Source organism: Thunnus maccoyii, chromosome 3 (genome assembly GCF_910596095.1).
Source record: "Thunnus maccoyii chromosome 3, fThuMac1.1, whole genome shotgun sequence".
Taxonomy (NCBI): domain Eukaryota; kingdom Metazoa; phylum Chordata; class Actinopteri; order Scombriformes; family Scombridae; genus Thunnus; species Thunnus maccoyii.
In genome coordinates, this window is record NC_056535.1 from 28,730,728 (window position 1) to 28,749,314 (window position 18,587).

Sequence of the window (18,587 nt, forward strand, 5' to 3'; positions counted from 1 at the left end):
AACTTCCTGTAACATCCTGTCTCTGAGTATTATAAACCGCTGTGTTGCATTTTAGTGTCTGATAAGCCTTCAAATTCACAGATCTGTTACACAAAATTCCTGGATCATATTTCCTATCTTGCTGATACCTGAAGCAGGACGCTCCCACACCAATATTTTCTGTGTGTATGCCCGCTTACTCTGCTGAACATGTAAAACAGTTCGACTGGTACGAGGGAGATGAGACTGAAATACAATATAGTTGAAATTTATTGTTGAAAAAGAAGAAAAACATCCAGTGTTCTCGGAGGGAACAACCTGACCGGTGGCCCCCATGTGGTTTGAGTTTGACACCTCTGGTTTAAAAAGGACAATGCAGTTAAAGTGTACGAAGCTTTGAGAATATTTTTGACACAGTGGTAAAAATAAAAACAGGAGGATCATTCTGGTGTTAACAGTAGCAATAAAGAAGCTGTGAAGTGAGTCGATGTGTCTCTTTGCAGAGTCAGACGCTCCCAGACAGACGGAGGTGGATCGCTCTGTCTTCTTGACAGAACAGGTGATAATTGAACGGGGAATATTTGGATGCAAACTGAAAATATTCCATATGAGACACATTAGGACTGAAGGTCATTGGTTTAAATCCCCAGACCGTCTCTGTGATGTGTTTAGGAACAGTAAGTACTGTCACGGTGCAGCTGCTCAGCATCTTGCAGAAGACTCCTCAGATGACTTTTCTTCAGTAAATAAAGGTCACAACAACACACAGAGGAGTAAGCTGACGTAACCGAGCTCATCTCTGTACAGAAGTTTGTAAAGATGGTTTTTAATTTTAATTGATCGTCGGCTATACTATCAGCTGATCAGTGTAATTCGTTGTGCTCTGATGTCTCGCTGTGAGTCTTTTCTGATCTAATGAACAAATAATCAGCAGCAGCTTATTCGTTCGTCAATGACAAACAGAGGTTCAGGTTTGTCTCTGTTTCAGCAGTATTTCTGAGGTGAACCATGTGCTGCTGTTGCTGTTGCTGCTGCATTTAACACTTTGAACCCACAAACCCCAGGGACACATGAACCACGCTGATGAGCCGTAGTTGTGTCACAAAATGTGTGAAACTTTTTTTTTTCCATTGATTGTGTCACTCCTGTTGCAATGTTTTGAGTTTGTGTCACTACAGTTCCCATCATGCTTTGGGTGATGTAAACAGGGCGTATAATGTTTCCACAGAGTCAGTCGGTTAGCTGTGGGCTACACAAGAGCTCATGACAAGTTATTACAGTCACTCCCTAATCTCTCCTGTGCTAGATTTATCCTTGTAGGGAGCGACACCATCACACATCAAATCTCAACTCTATTCTGCATTCATTAACTTCATAAGTCAGCTTAGTGAAATGACACTGTAAGACACTATAAAACATTATGGGCTATATGCAGTATGTTATTAATAAAAATAAAAAATATAAATATCAGCCTACATTCAGTATTAAAGGGCCATACCACAAGTTTTAGCTCCTTAACTACAAATAATGTAAATAATGTTCATATTTTTGTTGACTGTTTTCATGCTGTATAGTTTAAGACGTTCATGTGTATTTGTCTTTGTCTTTTCCATGCAGCCATTGATTGGATATTCATTTCCACATGTCATAATAATCAAACGGCAGACTCTTGAAACTGGAGCTGTCTAATCCATCACTGTGAACTAGGACTTTTCAGATCAATTTGCTCTTAAAGTGCTTTTACAAACTTTTCACAAAAATGAACGCAGACATAATGTGCTGGTACTGTGATGGATTACACGACTCAAACGATTTTCATGAGTCAGTTAATTGATTTTATTATCATACAGAAATGAATAGAAAACTAATGTATGTCAAGAATGGAAGAAAAAATACACCAACAAACCTAAAAAGCACCAGCATGGCTTTCAAAATATTTAGCTGTGGTGTAAATATATATATAAATATACACAAATTGTACTAAACAGGATAAAACATGGGATCAGGATATTGTTGCCAGTGCAGGGTTAACTGTCTGTGACCAGGGTGTAAGACATGATTTACTGTATACAAGACAGGCTAAAATATAAGCAAGGCAGAACCAGTCTGCCTGCTGTCCGTCTCTGTGTTGGTCTCTGGAGAATAAAGGCATTAACATGGTGGTAGAGTGGGAACCCACGACGTGGATGAGTCGAGACATTCACGCTCAACATTTATTGATTTATTCTTCCATTTCACAGCTCTCTTAATGAATCCACTGGCGTCAAATTCGGGAGTTATTGCAGACGACGTTTAGAGAAAATACCGTTTTCATGGCTGCGATAGAAATGTAATTAACTTAAAGGCTTCTTTTTTTTTTCATTTTGGTAATGATGCAGAGCAAACTGCACAGCAGATGAGTGATGCAGCGAGCAGATGGAGAACGGAGAGAACGACAGAAAAAAAAGGTGGAAAAATGTTGTTACCATCGCGAAGCCGACATCGGCTTTCTTAAGGGCGGGCCCGTCGTTGGTACCGTCTCCTGTCACTGCCACCACCTGTCGGGTTTCTCCCACCGTGCTGTCGATGATGCCTGATCAACAGAGTGGAACAAACAAACAAGTCTCCGTTTCAGTGGGTGAATTAACATTTTAGAAAAAGACATTATGAATAAATTAATTCTCTCCTTTAAGAATGCAAACATGAAAGGGGCATTTACTGTGATTTAATCAGAGTTCAACCGACATGAGCTCAGATTTAAAACTACAGTTATGTCACTTTGCGCACAAGGACCAGTTACATCATACAAATGTGAATCCCAGTGAGAATGAACCCACCTTTGACCAGAGTGTGTTTGTCTGTCGGTGAGGAACGAGCCAGAACACGCAGTTTGGGCCAAACTTTGTCCAGACGTTCTTGTTCCACCTAGAAAAAGTAAAAAATAGTTACATTAAAATCTTTTTATACAACACATTATGTACTAAATACTGCCAAAATATAATCCCTTACTTTGTAGCGAAAGCTTGAAAGCATAAAACCTTCATAAATTTAAAGGTAACCTTCCTGTATGTTGATAAATACCTCTTTATTTGTATGTTTTGAAGTATTATTTTCCAGAATAATGGAGAAACTTTCCCTTCTGGACATAAAACAATGACTAATTTCTAGTGGAGGACAGTTTTATCTTCTATGTGCTCAAAACTGACGACTCTCAGCAACCAGAAATAAAACACCAGAGAATACTGGACTGACACAGGACAGGCAGCGAGAAACATCTGAAGGTCAACGATAAAGTCAATACGAACATCCACTAAACTCAACACTTTGTTTAGTTGCACCGTCTCTACTGACACTACATCTTCACAAGGTTGACTATAATTAAGATATTGCTGCAGAAAAGTGATGTTTAATTCTGTGCAGCATTCAGGTACAACAGGACAGAAAGAAACTTCAAACTGGTGACAGAAAGAAAACAGCTGGTTTTAATAAAAATAAAGAAATGTGAGCTTTCACTTCTATGAATATTTTTTTTGTCTAGGATGAGTAATGACTTGATCACACATAAACATGATCATAAATAATAACATCATGAACAAAAGTCTCTGGAAAAGTTAAACCTTGTAACAAAACAAGGCAAGTTTCTGTTACAAACGACCGAGTGGTTGTTCAAGTGAATGCAGCGTAAAATCACAAGGATGGAATTTGTAACAGACAATACACTCCCAGTGTGAAAGAAAATTAAGTTAAATCTAAACTCTATGTTATAATTAACTTGTATATTCCTGTTTTAGCATTTGTTAGCGTAATTCCCACATTACTGTATCATCAAACTAAGCTAATTTATTCTCTGCTGGATATGGAAGTGGGCAGTAAATGTTCTATACAAGGACTCGATAAGTCAAAACTAATCAAGGTTTGATTGTTGTGAGTTTATTTTCAAGTCATCATGTAGTCACGCAGCTTTAGGAAAAAAAAAATTGTACTCACATAGTTGGAGGCTGTGGTAAACTGCAGTAAACTTTTCTTTTTTTTTTTTTTTTCTCACCTCTCCCTTGTCGTTTCGGATCTGCTGGTTGAACTCTTTGCCCTCCAAACACAGAAAGTCCTCCCCAGGCAGCAGGATGCCACACTTTGTTGCGATAGCGCGGGCGGTGTTGATGTTGTCTCCAGTAACCATACGAACAGTGATGCCTGCACGCTGGCACTTAGAAATAGCCTCAGGTACCTAGAGGAGAGTCAGAGAAAAGAAATATTAAGTTTAATATATATATATATATATGTATAATATATAAGCACAGACAGGGCAGAGAAACTCGCCAGCTTCTACTTCCTGATCCATCCATAATTTAAAGATAATTTTAACAACTGGAGCCAAAAAGGAAGTTTCAAACCAAGTGAAACACTGTCTGGTTTAACATGATGTTTGCATAGTTCTGGATGCTACTATGATGCAAAGCTACATCACAGTTGCACAGGTTGTTGGTGGAAAAAAGTGTGCTGTCACCACTAATTGGCAGAGCGAGCAGGATTATTAGACTGGGTTTACTCTCTTTTATTGCAAGGTATTATATAAGCGCTCTTCTCTTTGATGGTGGAAATATACAGTTACAGTATTTGTACAGTGACAGTGCAGACTAGTTGCTGTCAGGTCACGGCTACATACATGTTTGATGTTTCAGAAATATCAACAGAATAATTAGCAAGAATAATTTTACGCCCAAAAGCTAAAATACACTGAAGAGGTCTTATATGCATCTCGGGTCCTGTAGAGATAAACGTCGAGCTGCTGACTGACTCCTGCTGCTCTCCGGTTATTTCCATCCTGTCTGTGATCTTTGTGCTCTGACATTAAAGCAGCAGGAAGCAGCGATGAGACTTTCCGAGCTTCATTACAGGCTCCATTTAACATTTCAGGGCATCTGTACGTGACACGCCTGACCGGGACTCACTCCAGTCTTCATGTTAGGAAGATAACATTTGCCCCTAACATTTTTTTTCCTTATAATACAAATATCAAAATATAAGACAGTCAGATCAGTTCAGTTACACTCTTCATGTGCAGCTGTGTTCTCTCTGCTTCATATATATATATATATATATTTGTATGTTATCCTATATGTTGTTTGATTTTATATGAATGAAAATGTGCAAATCTGCCTGTTGTCCTATTGGAAACAGGTACATTTCAAAATATCACAGTCCTGGTCACAGTGTTATCAAGTAGATCTCCTGACACCAGACTGAAATCTGGTTTTTATGTCGATGATGCTTCAACCACAGTGAGCTGTGGGGCTCTTACCGCAGTTTATCAAAGTAACAAGTAAACACATAACAGCCACTCCTGTCACTTTTCATGTGAGCAGCCGAGTCTTAACACCTGAATCAATTCGAGAGGAGACTGTCTGAAAACGTTCACGGTTGTCCCCATTTGTACGATTCACGGAGGTGAGACTACAAAGGCACAAAAAGAGTCTCGGAGTTGCTGGAGAGAGATCAAGGAGGCGGTGGATGCAGCCAGGAGGAAGCTATGACTTCCTGTGTGGATATTCAGAACAGGTAGAAACACTTTGGCTGCTTCTCTTTTGTCTTAATTGTTTCCTTGTTTTTCTCACTTGTGTGTATTTTTCCTCGCACCTTAGCGCCTGCCACGTGTAAAACAAGAAGAGATGTCTTCTTAGAAAGTTTCGGTGCCTACGTTTTTTCAGGCAAAGTGGAAATTATGTAAATATATCTCACATTAAAACTGGTTTCTACTCGACGCGCTGGGATTTTCAGCTTTACATGACTGAATGGAAATGACACTAATAGATAATTAAAATCTGTTTATGGCGAATAACAACCCACTCTCCTCCTCTTTGCTTTGATGGTGAAAATTATTTTATGATTACTCTGTTTATCAGACCTACAGCGGACCCAGATCCACCACTTTTAACTAGTTGATGAAACGGAAAATCTAAATGCCGGAGTAATACGACACCTTAATTGTATTTGTCTCTGTATAAAACTGGTGTTGAAGCAGACTGATGAGCCACAGTGTCCGGCCGCAAACAATAATAAAAGGGGAGTAAAAGCAAAAAGCTGGTCTTGTGGATCCTCGCTCACGTCTCCCCCAGGAGTCCTCCTCGCTCCTCAAGGCAGAAATAAGCAGACTGAGACATCATTCATGATGGTGGGTCGGATCAATTTGCGGGTCACCCGAGGAGCAATAAAATAAAGCAAATGAGAAGCATCTTTTGACTTGATGTGGTTGAAACCACACGATAAAAACTAGCTTGTTTAAATATACTGAAGCTTTCAGACTCAAATTTTAAGATACATGGCGAATTAGACTGGTATGTTTTTAGCTTGTTTGTTCGGCCTTCATGACTGTAAAACACACCTGACTGCAGGTTTATGTTATCTGTGTTCAACAGGTTCTTGCTGCCTCCCTTATTGGTGGGTTCTGTCTCACTTAATGAACTCTATCATCGACTCAAGTAAAATGTAATTACAATTTAGACTGTTGCAGTCTGTCTGCCGCAGCCTCTGCTCTTCTGCCGGCTGTGTGTGTGTGTGTGTGTGTGTGTGTGTGTGTGTGTGTGTGTTCTGCCCTCATGCAAACACAGCACTCACGACTAAAAATTACACCTAAAATCATTTTTCCGCTCTGTTTGTCTCGCTCCCTGGTGTTTTCAATATCGATAGAGGAACTAACCTTAAAAATACTTCTTATTCAGAAATGGTTTTCATTTAGAATTGAGTTTCGAGACGTATCCTGATGCTGAGGAGACTCAAGAATCAATAAGTGGTACTGGATGATAGATTGTTTTTTGATACTTTGTCGTACCAATAGAGGTAAACAATGTGGATACCCAGTTTTACTCAGATTAAGCAGTTCAACTGGTGAAACTGAACTGATGATGAAATACGATGCATAACGACATTTACCATTGTTGATCAATCAAATACTTAACGGTGGAGATCAATCAATAACAGCCCTACTTTCAAGAAATGAACAGTGTGTGTCATACATAACCCAGCATCAGGTGTTGATTACAGGAAGTGTTTTCAGGCGTCAGGTGTCATATCTGTGTGGGCGGGTTGCTCCGTACCTCAGGTCTGACGGGGTCCTCGATACCGACCACGACGATGCAGGTGAGCTCGTTCAGGATGTCGTTCTCAGAGTCCCAGTTGGGCTCTCCGGCTTCAGCGGGGAAGTCCCTGTAGGCCACGCAGATGGTTCTAAGCCCGTCGCACGCCATCGGCTCGATCACCTTATGCACCATCTCGTCGCGGTCCTTGGGCTTGAAGACGCGAGGCTGGCCCTGGGCGTCCAAGATACGAGAGCATCTGGGAGAGGAGAGAGAGAGACAAAGGGGAAAGGGAGTCACTCCATCCATCCGTCTACCCGTCTACGCTGAAACAGATGATTCATTATTTACAATTTATTTCATCTTCTTTCTTACTTCCTCAGGATGATCTCTGACGCTCCCTTGCTGTACATGCGGAAGCCTCCGTCGGCGTTCTTCAGCACCGTGCTCATGGACTTGCGGGAGGAGTTGAAGGTGTAAACCTTGTACATTTTCTCTTCGGGGACCTCGTCTCTGATTGGTTGGTAGTCCCTCTTCAGGTCCAGCACCAGACCCAGCAGAGCGCACTCAGTCTTGTTTCCCACGTGACGGGGCAGGCCGCCTTCTTTCTCCGGAGGCTGAAAGAGGATAAAAGGATTTGATTATGATATGAAAGCAGATTTTAAAATATGTTTTACGTCATCACAGGCTCTGAGGAACACCAAGACTACCTCTTCATGTACAGTGGTTGAGTTAGTGTTTGATTTTAATGTGTGTTAGTTAACCAATCTCTGTTTTTGTTTGGGATAGACAGCTTCTTATTGTCAGTCTGATGCTTTTATTGGTTGAATAGTTGTTACAGACAGAAGATTATAACACCTGTAGCTATTTCACACTGAACACCTCCACTAAATAGTAATTGTCCAATCAGAGCTTAGCAGCTGTAAACAGACATTGTCAATAGTTGTAAGTGGTGTACAAAGAGCTGAAGTAAGATAGATACTCTACTTTTTTTTTTTGCAGATTTCTCCCACTCTTTATCAGATTTGGGGAAGTTTACACCCCTGCAAATGCAAAAACACATCGGTTGTTCCTCATCCTCAAAGCCTTTTCTCTTGTTAATGTCAAACATGTAGTTTGAAAACACCAACAGTAATGCAAAAATCTAACTTATATGTTTTCAGTAAGCACCAGAGGGTCATTTGGGGCTTACTAAGTGAAAAAAAAACATGTTTTTGTTTTGTTTTTGTTGTCTTGACAGTACATTTCAATATAAATATATAATACACTAATAATACACTCCAAAGCTGAGCTATTCTTCTTTCTTTGCTTTGAGATTATGTTCTGCAGATGAGACAGGAAACAGTCACACTTATTTTCGTCTTCAAAGGCCTCTTTCAAACCGGGGTATTAGGAGTTGAGGTTAGGTTTAGGTTCCTGTTATTGTTGTGGTTAGAAATGCGGCTGTGACAGCGAAGATCTTACCAAGATCTTGGTGGTGTATGCAGAGTTGATAGAGATGCTGTTGACCATAATTTCTAGAGTCTCTGGTTTGATGACTTCGGGTTCGGGGACGGTCTTGTAGTGCGTGTCGCCGACGTATGCCTGCACCACGGTCATCCGGTTCATGGTCAGCGTGCCCGTCTTGTCGGAGCAGATGGCTGTAGCGTTGCCCATGGTCTCGCAGGCGTCCAGGTGACGCACCAGGTTGTTGTCTTTCATCATTTTCTAATAGATGGAAGAAGTTAGACGCCAAGAAAGAGAACATCAACATTACACTTCCCATCAGCCCCTTTGCTCACTGTCCTGCTTACCTTCACAGAGTAGGCCAGAGAGATGGTGACGGCGAGCGGCAGCCCCTCAGGAACGGCCACCACCAACACCGTCACGCCGATGATGAAGAACTTGACAAAGTACTGGATGTAGATAGGGGTGCACGCGGCCACCCAGGACCGACCCTGGATCCCGAAGGTGTGGACCACAAAGTAGAGGATGAGGATGATGACGGTCACAGCCGACATGATCAGACCTGGTTAGAATGAGCAGTTTGTTAGCATCAGCACATCAAGTCAGATCAATTTTATTCATAGAGGCTAATAATCGCAAATTTGTCCTTAAACTGATGTAGTAGTGAATTTCTCTAATATCCCCTCATATGACTCTGTAATATGATGAATACTGTCAGTATTCTATTACAATGAAAAGCTTATGTTTTATTGTCATAGTTATTCTTTGGTAACACTTTTAAAATGTCTTGGTGATGCATTCAAGGACATTGTGATGTTCAGTAACTCATATCAACTTAATGAAAAGCGATGACGTGTCATGTTCAATTCAATTCCACCATTGGCGCCTAATCATAACAAAAGTTATCTCAGTGCACTTTTCACATGGAGCAGGTCAAGACCGTACTCTTTAATTACTCATGTTGGAACGTTTAAATTCAGAGAACACAAATTAAGAACAGTAAGACTGGGATTTTGGTTGTTTTGTGAATCAAAAAAGTTTGCAAACTGGCGTCTTTATGGCCCAGTGATGTAAGATGCAAACCCTGTAATCACAATGTCCCAGGTTTGACTTCAACCTTTGTTGCATGTTATCCCTTTTGTCTGTCTCTACTATCAAATAATGGCAAAAAAATACCACAAAGAAACAAAATAATACATATAAAATAATAAATATATACTGTACATATTTTTAATTGCAGATTTTGAATGCACCTTTCGTTTATTTGTTTACCTATATATAATTATCATTTGACTTGACTGACTGCTGAATGCAACATTTGAATATATCAGACTTATAAGACAAACTGAAGTCACACTTATGGCTAAAAATAGGCCAAAAACATTTTTGTTCATATTTTAGAAAGCCGGTGAGGTTTGGATGCAAAACAAAAAGTTAAAAATATTGGCCTAATAAGAAGCCTCTGCACTTCACAATACAATTAAAAAAAAAGCTGCTATCTTTTGGTACATCTGACAACATCCTGAGTGTAAAATCAGAAACAGGTGAGGGCAGGTGAAACAGAAAAATCCACTGCTTATATAATTCTGCTTCGTCTCTCCTGTCAGTCACCTCCTTTCAAAGCATTTTGGCCCAAATCTATTTCTGTCCAGAAATGAGGGGCTGTTTATCACTGACGCTGGTTAGTGGCTGGAGTCCCCGCCCCCCCCCCCCCACTACCCCCCCACTCTGTCCTGAAAGCCCCTCAGTGTATTAAGGTCAATTGAAATGACACTGAAAATGCCTTCAATTCCGGGATGAATCATGTTCCCAATAAAACATCCATCCAATAAAACTGAGTGCATTCTGACCCTCAGCCTCTCCGACCCCTCACCGCCTGATCACTTTATGTGCTATTAAAGGAACAGTTCCACATTTCTGGAAATCCTCTCGTTGTCTGTTTTTCTCTGAGTCAGATAAGAAGATGGTTATTAGTTTCAGAACAGAGAGAGGTCCAAGATGTTTAGCCTAGCTTAGCACAAAGACTGTAAGCAAGTGGAAACTGTTAGCCTAGCTCCATCAAAAGAGGAGAAAATTCACCTTCCAACGACTCCATAGCTGTCTGATTTACATGTTGAGTCTTGTTAGCTAACAAAACTATGACTGATCCGTCCTGCAGTGAGTTGGGTATAGATGACAGTAGAGTTAACAAAGAGATCAAACCAGGCAATCCCATAATGAGTTGTCAACAGTTAAGCACATATGTGTGGGTAGAAGCATTTCCTCAAAAAGATCTGTCTCAGTGCGTCACATAAAGGATAAATCGAGCATAAGCCGATCATTTTGATATGCTTCTGTGTAAAAAGACGATTGAACTAAGACATCTAGGGTGAAAAAAAGTTATATGCTGAGTATATAAGCAGATTAAAGAAGGCCAGTTTCTGTGCAAGATCATGATCCGCTCACAATTTGAGATTTCATGCTGAGCGGGATGAGATTTTACAAAGGAAAGTCGATTTGATCTGTGAGCTATGGCCTTCAACTGGTATTTCTGATTTATTATTATTCAGTTTTGACGTTTTACGTTACAAGAACTGCTCTGAACTATGGTTGGAGACCTCTGGTTCTAAGCTAGTTTAGCCTACTAGCTAGCTAATGTTAACAAGCTGTTGTTTAAAGACACAGTAAAAACAACACACTCTGGGCGTCGTGGTCCTTTATTCAGAGCTTCACTAGATATTCAGGGATGGTGAACAGTATGTCTTATTACAACTGCTTTTGAGTCTCCTTAGTTATTAATATGGCTAAACAGGTGCTTTATGTTTATCTGTTACATTTATTTACCCATTTATTTTTCATTTTAAATATTCAATTGTATTATACATTTCTCTGTGAAGCACTTTGGTTGTTGGAAGGTGAATTTTTCTCTTTTGATGGAGCTAGGCTAGCAGTTTCCACCTGATTCCAGTCGGTATGCTAAGCTAGGCTAAACATGTCCTGGACCTCTCTATACTGAGAGCACAGAGATGAAACTGATATCCATGTGAAACATCTGACCCAGAGGACTAACACAGATACACAGAAAAAGAGGGTTTCAGAAAATGTCGGACTGTTTCTCTCAGAGAAGTGTAATGAACTGTATGTTCCAACAGCTCAATATTTTCCCCTTGAGACTCAATAAAGCTTTATTATTTATATGAGTACTGTGTGTGTGTGTGTGTGTGTGTGTGTGTGTGCGCGTGTGTGTGTGTGTGTGTGTGTTCCTCACCGGCCTTCCCGATCTGAACAGCCAGTCTGGTCAGTTTGCCCTGCAGCACAGACTTCTCCTTCTTGGTCACATTGACCTTCTTCTTCACAGCTTTGGCCTCCTCTTTCTCCTCCTTCTCCTCCGACTCGGCGGCCTCCTCGCTCTTCAGCGGTTGGATCTCCAGGGCAATGCCGTCCTGGGTCTTGGCTGGAGGAGGAAGGGCGGGGACAAGGTGGTGGTTGGGTGGTAAAAAGAGGAGGAGGAGGAGGAGGAGGAGGAGGACGAGGAGGAGGAGGAGGAGGAGGAGGGGGCAGGTTTTAAGGGGACGATGGGTGAGGATGAGGAAGGTAGGATGTAGTAGAGAGTAAAGAGAGATGAGGAGGTTTAGGAGAAGTCGAGGAAGGAATGAGGAAGAGGATGAAGAAGGATGAGGAGGCAGGTACGGGACGGAGTGATGGATGTGGCGGAGAAAACAGATTGTGAAAGAGAGTCGGATGGTTTGTAGTTTAAGGAATGAAGAGGAAAGTTTTCAACATGGTGAGGGAAGGCGGGACGGGTTGACAAAAGGTGAATTAATTGAATTAATAAATAAATAATAATAAATCACAAAAAACAAAACAACAAAAAAACAAGAAGGTGGGAGAAGGGTTGAGGAGTGGTTTGGGGATGAAGGGTAGAGAAGCAGAGAAAACGTTCAGTCGGAGGGAAAGCTGGAAACAAACGGACGAGTTTTTCTCAGAGATCAGAGAAGCTCTGACTCTTAATCATTAACATGGTGACCCTTTGGCTGAATGTAGAAAGTAACATTTCATCATTTTTATGATCACAGAACATTCATGAAAAAGGTCCAGGTAGCTTTCAGAGAGTGTCACAGACGAATTTGGGAGCAGCAGTTCATAATGAAGAGCAGCAGACAACAGAGAACAGCAGAAACAACAGAGAGGATTTAACAGGACTGTCAATCACACACACACACACACTCTCTCTCACACACACACACACACACACTGTGTTTGTTTCACATCAGAGCTCAGAGTTTGGAACGAGGCTTAGTTCTGAAGTCTGACATGGCGTCTGCTTTCACATCCTGCTCGGCGGCTCTGCTCCTCATTTGCATAAACAAACTGTATATTTGCATTTCACTTCATCAGCAGGGGTCCTGTTTGGACTCTAGTACTAACTTTTTTTGATCTGTTTGATCTATGCCGAAGAGCTTACAATGAATTCACTCCCTGCGTCCATTGCCGTTTGTCATATTTCCATACCAAAGATACGTGAGCAGGTGATGAACGGAAACAGAACGAAGCTACACTACTCTGAGGTTTGATACTCTGTTTGTCCTGGTGAACGACTGACAACGCTGACTGGAACGGGGATGAATTTATCTTCTATCAATTCCTTGTTAGGTTGTTAACATTAATACAAGTCTTAAAAATACTGGGAATATCTTGATTGGGCTGTTAAATTAATACAAAAATATTCAAAGGTTGTACTTCAGTTTACTATATATATTAAACCCTGTTGGAGAGTCACTGTTGGTAACAATATCCATCACTTCTGGAACCGACAATACTAACAGATCATGGACATAAAGCAGGTTTAGATTCCTGGATGACCAAAATCTAACCAGGGAATTTTAATAAAAATCTAACCAGGGAATTTTAATAAAATTCAAAAATGAAGGGGGGGGGGGGGTGTTATTATCCTATTTCTGAGGTGTCAAATAGTTAAACCTACTGGGTCAGCAAATGTGATTGTCGAAGAAACTTTTACTGGAAGCAGTCGAGAGTGAAATAAGTCAACAATAATAATGAGGGTTGGAGTCTGGGCTGTTTGAGAGTGGAAAAACATTCAGTCCTCTTTTGTGCTGTTTCTGCATTGAGTTAAAATTAATATGTGGTAAAATAAATTGACTGATTTGGACCTCATGCAAGAACCGCTTGTACAAACTGAATGTTCTTTAGTGGTACATTCGAGCAATTCACGGGAACTTAAGTCTACCTTTCTCCACGGGGGGAAAATGAATAATCGCTGCCGGGTAGTTTTACAGGAACACAGAGAGTTGCGTCGAATGTTTAGGTACACTGAGGTTGGTGTTGTGGCTGTAGTAAACCAGTACGTGGTAATTTATTTGGGGAAATGTGGAGGAAGCTTAGTGTGTTGTGTTGCAGGTCGGGGTGACTGAGATAGGTATACTGTATGTGTAGAAGTATTTGCCAGGTGTTTTTAATCTTTTGTTGACGTTTTAAGGGGTCGTGGACAAGGTACTAATGGAGACTTGGAAACCTATGTCATTGTTCTTAATAAGACTGATGTAATAAAGCTAGTTAATCATTTATCTTGCTTTATTTATTTATTTATTTTATTGGCAGGAATATTCGGGCATCTTGTCCTCCTTGTACAAGTCAGTAGTTGTTGGAAGAATGTCAAACACCAACAGCTGCTTCAGGGTCTTTATCCAGGTGAACATCCTCTGTTACAACAGCTGGGAGGGTGACATCAGCATCTGTAGTGGAATGACGTCATCCTTTTCTGTGACATCACACCGACGTGACTGCCTCCCATTTTAGACCGCTTTACTTGAGCAAGACATTTTTTAAACATGTAACTTCATGTCAAACTATTCCTCATTAAATTCTGTCACAGTTTGGCTCACAGTATGGATCTGTGATTTCTGACAGAAGCACTTGAAGCTCCGCTGTGTGAAGTTCTTCTTTTCACTCTTGGTGCCATTTTTATGACTGAAACTTGTCTGCAAACGTAGCAGAACAGGTGGCCGGCCTTACACAGCAATTTGGGGGTGTTGATTAGGTTGATGATAAAATCTCACAAATTCAGACCTGTTAAAGAACAGGTGTAGTTCATCAAGTTAGAACAAGCAATTTACAACAAGTTTGTACAGTTAACTGGGTTTGCTGAATCTGATTTGGAACGCTACTGACGGAAAAAACATAGGAGAGATTTAGGATAAGAATATGAAAAAGTTCTTGCATGAGGCCCAACGTCTCTGAAACGAAATGTGCTAAGATGACCAACATTTCCTCTCAGCTTACAGTTGATATTTTATCCACAGTGATCTTTTGGGAATCTTCAAAGATTTGTGAATCCTAGAGCAACACCAGGGCGTGTATCTTTAATGTTTAAAAGACTCAGTCACTACCTCACTCAAGTTGATAATAAAAAGCTTCCCACACAGAAATTTTGCCAAAAGGGAGGTAACTTCAAGACAGCATGACCTAAACATGACATTTAGACATTCTGAATGTAGGGATGAGTCGGTGTCAAACCAGGAAGCTGTGGAGCTTTATGCACATGGTCCACTCTGAAGACAAGCCACAACATGAAACTAACTGACACAGCTTCACATGAACAGGACTGAGACCCACTGACCAACCACAGAACTGTAAACAGGCGCAGCACTGAACCATGAGAGAACGCACGGCGGGCAGAGGGGAGAGGGTGTCTGACAATCAAAAAATAAATAAATAAATAAATAAAAGAAAAGAAAAAAGCAAGTCAACAAACAGAAGACAAAATCAAAAGGATCACCCGCAAAAAACGAGAAAAAAAAAAAAACGACAGCGATGCAAGAACCACGACAGAGAGAGACAGGAGGAGGAGGAAGAGGAGGCTGCAGAGCTGTGGAGGCTGCAGGAGACTTCAGCAAGACAGAAAAATAACAGAGGAGGGAAAGAATCAAACAGTGATTACAAGACAACATGAAGTCCTGAGCAACACCCTGCAAGGAGGCAACAGTGAGAGGAATGAGAGGAGTCAAAGGCCAAAAGAAAGAAACTGAAAATACACAAAAAACAGAACAGACGACAGCCCACAGCCCACTAATACTGCAAGGGTGCAACTCCCACACACACACAGTGACACAGTCTCGCTTCAGCCAAAAAAACATCACAGCGCTGTTTGAATCTGTTTGTTTTTCTCACCAGTGTCATCAGAAAAGTCACATTCATCAGAATATAGTAAATATATTGAAATGTGTGATGGGAAAACTGAACTGTAGCATAAATATAGCATTAAAAATCCTCCATTGATTCTCAAATACAACGAGGCCTCAACTTTCCTGTTTTTTTTTTTAACGTCGTCAACAAAACTCAATGTTTCATCCACAGATGTTTCACTTTTCTTTATGTAGTAGTAGTAGAAGTAAACAAAATACCTTTGGGTTTTAGATTGTCGGTCGGAAAAAACAAGCAATTTTAAGATGTCATCTTGGGCTTTAGGAAAATATGACTATAAGCTGAGAGATACGCAGCCCTGAGAGCCGAAGTGAAAACGAAACTTCAAGGATCTGTTCCAGAAATAATAAAACCTCTTTCAATTGACATTGTAGTAACGTAAATAGAAAATACAGCCTTAGAAAATAACTTTTCTCAACAGTGTATTGTGTTGTTCACTCTCTATTTTTTTGACATGGATCATTTTTGAAAAAAAAAACCCAATATAATATTGTTCTTTATTCAATATTTATATTGAATACATCTAGTGAACAGCATTTCCCATAAACCCTAGACCATCATGAGACGGTGGGTGTTTTTAGACAGCAGAGATTAAAGCTAAAAATTTGGAAGAAATGACATCAGAAGATTGTGTTGAAGATTGTGTTATGAATATAGATATAATTTTCATAGGAGCTTTCATAGTTTTCTGTATGCTCACAAAAATAATCTTTGTTTAACTTCATATTACGTGTGGATGCTGATCTGTCTTGAAATATGCAAAGTAAACAGGCATGAGACTTTTCTCAGACAGACTGATGAAAGAAATGAGAGATTTCCATGATTTACAGGAGCTACAGAGGGTAACCCGGACGTGACGTCATGACTTCTGCTCTCTATGAAGTGCAAACGGCTGCAGTTCTTCCACATAAAAAGCTCTAAAAGCTCCGTAGAGCTGCAGAGTTGAACTCTAAAGCGACAAAGTAGCGGATGTGACCGAAGGTGTTTCTGCATATTTTGTTCTTCGTGCGTTTTTAGTGGAGGTCGTCCGTGTCTGCAGGTCTGTGAATTATTTGTGTGCCAAAGTGTGATGAATGTCCAAGAGCAGAGAGCGTGTGTGTGTGTGTGTGTGTGTGTGTGTGTGTGTGTGTGTGTGTGTGTGTGTGTGTGTGTTTCTATGTACATCAAGAAGCATTCTGTCTGCAGCAGATGCTCAAACCACAGGAGGTCGGGAGGAGGGGAGGTGTGTTTGTGTGTGTGTGTGTGTTTGGGTGTTTGTGTGTATATGCATGTGTGTGTGTTGAGACAGCTTGCAGAGGAAGTCGGACATGTGTCGGATCACACGGGACACAGAGGACGGTTGGCTGGTCGGGTTTGAGGTTGGAGCGATGACGCCATCAACACACACACACACACACAGACACACACACACACAGTTAGTCCATTAAATGAATCAATAAAATAAATATTTAAAAGCACTGAGGGTGCGCTTGATTTCAACACTGTGTCACACATCAAGGACACCTCAGAGGTAGGACGAGTGTGACCCATCACTGGTGGTCGATTGGTGGAATTATATTTGCGCCTCAATTCTGAGAGCATGATGGGACATTTTGAGCACACGGAAAGGGGTTTTTGCAAGCACATAATTTATGTTTTGTAGATAAATTATCAGTGAAAGAATCATTCAGTTTTCAATTTATTTTGCACTCAATAAATGAATTTATATGCTAGATCGTGCACAATGATAAGCTCGGTTTTAGTAATTGTTGTCTCTCAGTTTGCTCTCAAGTTTACCTGAACACTCTCTCAATCTCAGGGGTTTATATAGTTTTGGTTACATATCTAATTTTTTTCTAACTCTTTATGAAATTCCATTCAGATGTATAAGTCCAGATGAAACATATTGTGATGTATTTCCGGGTGAATCGGGATGGATGAGATGTAACGTTGGGAGGAATTTGATTTGAATGTTGAAAAGCGGGCGTGTCGTAATGAATCTCAGCTCTGTGCTGCTAAAAGTTGAAGACTGATTGATGGATGGATGTCATGATGTTATTGGTTGAAATGGGTTGGTATGTAAGCACACCTCATATTTTGTTTTACAGGGAGAAAAAATAATTGGATTTTGATATAAGAATACAAAGAAATTGATTTTTGTTGTTTTTTTTGGCATATATTGTTCAATATGTGCACAATATGACTACAGATGTGATCTAAAAGGGTTAAAAAGATATATTTCACTTCATCTTAATGTGTATTTTATTAGCTTGCAGCGTAGTTATCTTGGTTGGTAGCTACAATCCTAAGTAATGCCAGATAAACTGTTGCTAACTAAGCTGTTGTTCAATTAATAAACTGAACTTTAACTGTGTCTCTAAATGTTTTAATGCAGTACAACAGTGTTGAGCCTGAAGTTGAGTGTAATATTCACATTATCCCACTCACCGCCTGCAACTAGCAATATTCTAAAATTTTCTATTAAACTGCAATTACTCTCTTGATTAATCATTTACTGTAGTCTTTAAAATGTCAGAAAATAGAGACAAATGTCTATAACGATTTCCCAAAGCCCAACTCGACATGTTAAACTTGTGGCCAACAGTTCAAAACCAAAAGCTTCTCATTTACACTCACAGGAGACCAAGAAAACCAGCAAATATCCACATCTTAGAAACTTCAAACAACTTAGAAATCTTTGTTTCATTGACTAATCAGTTAATCAAGAAGTCGTTTCAACTCTAAACCACCTTATGGCGTGTTTTAAAGATGACATGCAGCACAATGAAATCATATTTTAGATTTAGATTTATTTAAACTGAGAGAGAGTTTTTTAATGGAACCATATTAGTGATGATAATGCCTCGGCTGTGCAGCTGGCAATCATCAAAGTAGCCAATTTGGCTTAGTTAAAGAGGTTATTATTGTGCGCTG

At 40.2% G+C, this 18,587-nt stretch overlaps 1 protein-coding gene across 2 annotated transcripts in view; it reads right to left on the reverse strand.

Moving 5' to 3' along the window:
• Positions 1 to 18,587, reverse strand: part of LOC121891066 (plasma membrane calcium-transporting ATPase 1-like) — a 102,629-nt gene that overhangs the window by 19,281 nt on the left and 64,761 nt on the right. For both annotated transcript variants that reach the window (XM_042403799.1, XM_042403801.1), the window contains exons 8-15: positions 11,722 to 11,907; positions 8,822 to 9,036; positions 8,493 to 8,735; positions 7,404 to 7,645; positions 7,050 to 7,287; positions 4,004 to 4,183; positions 2,796 to 2,883; positions 2,445 to 2,551 (exon numbers count right to left, since the gene is read on the reverse strand). In XM_042403799.1, the coding sequence (XP_042259733.1) occupies positions 2,445 to 2,551; positions 2,796 to 2,883; positions 4,004 to 4,183; positions 7,050 to 7,287; positions 7,404 to 7,645; positions 8,493 to 8,735; positions 8,822 to 9,036; positions 11,722 to 11,907 (1,499 nt within the window). The remainder of the gene's footprint in view (positions 1 to 2,444; positions 2,552 to 2,795; positions 2,884 to 4,003; positions 4,184 to 7,049; positions 7,288 to 7,403; positions 7,646 to 8,492; positions 8,736 to 8,821; positions 9,037 to 11,721; positions 11,908 to 18,587) is intronic.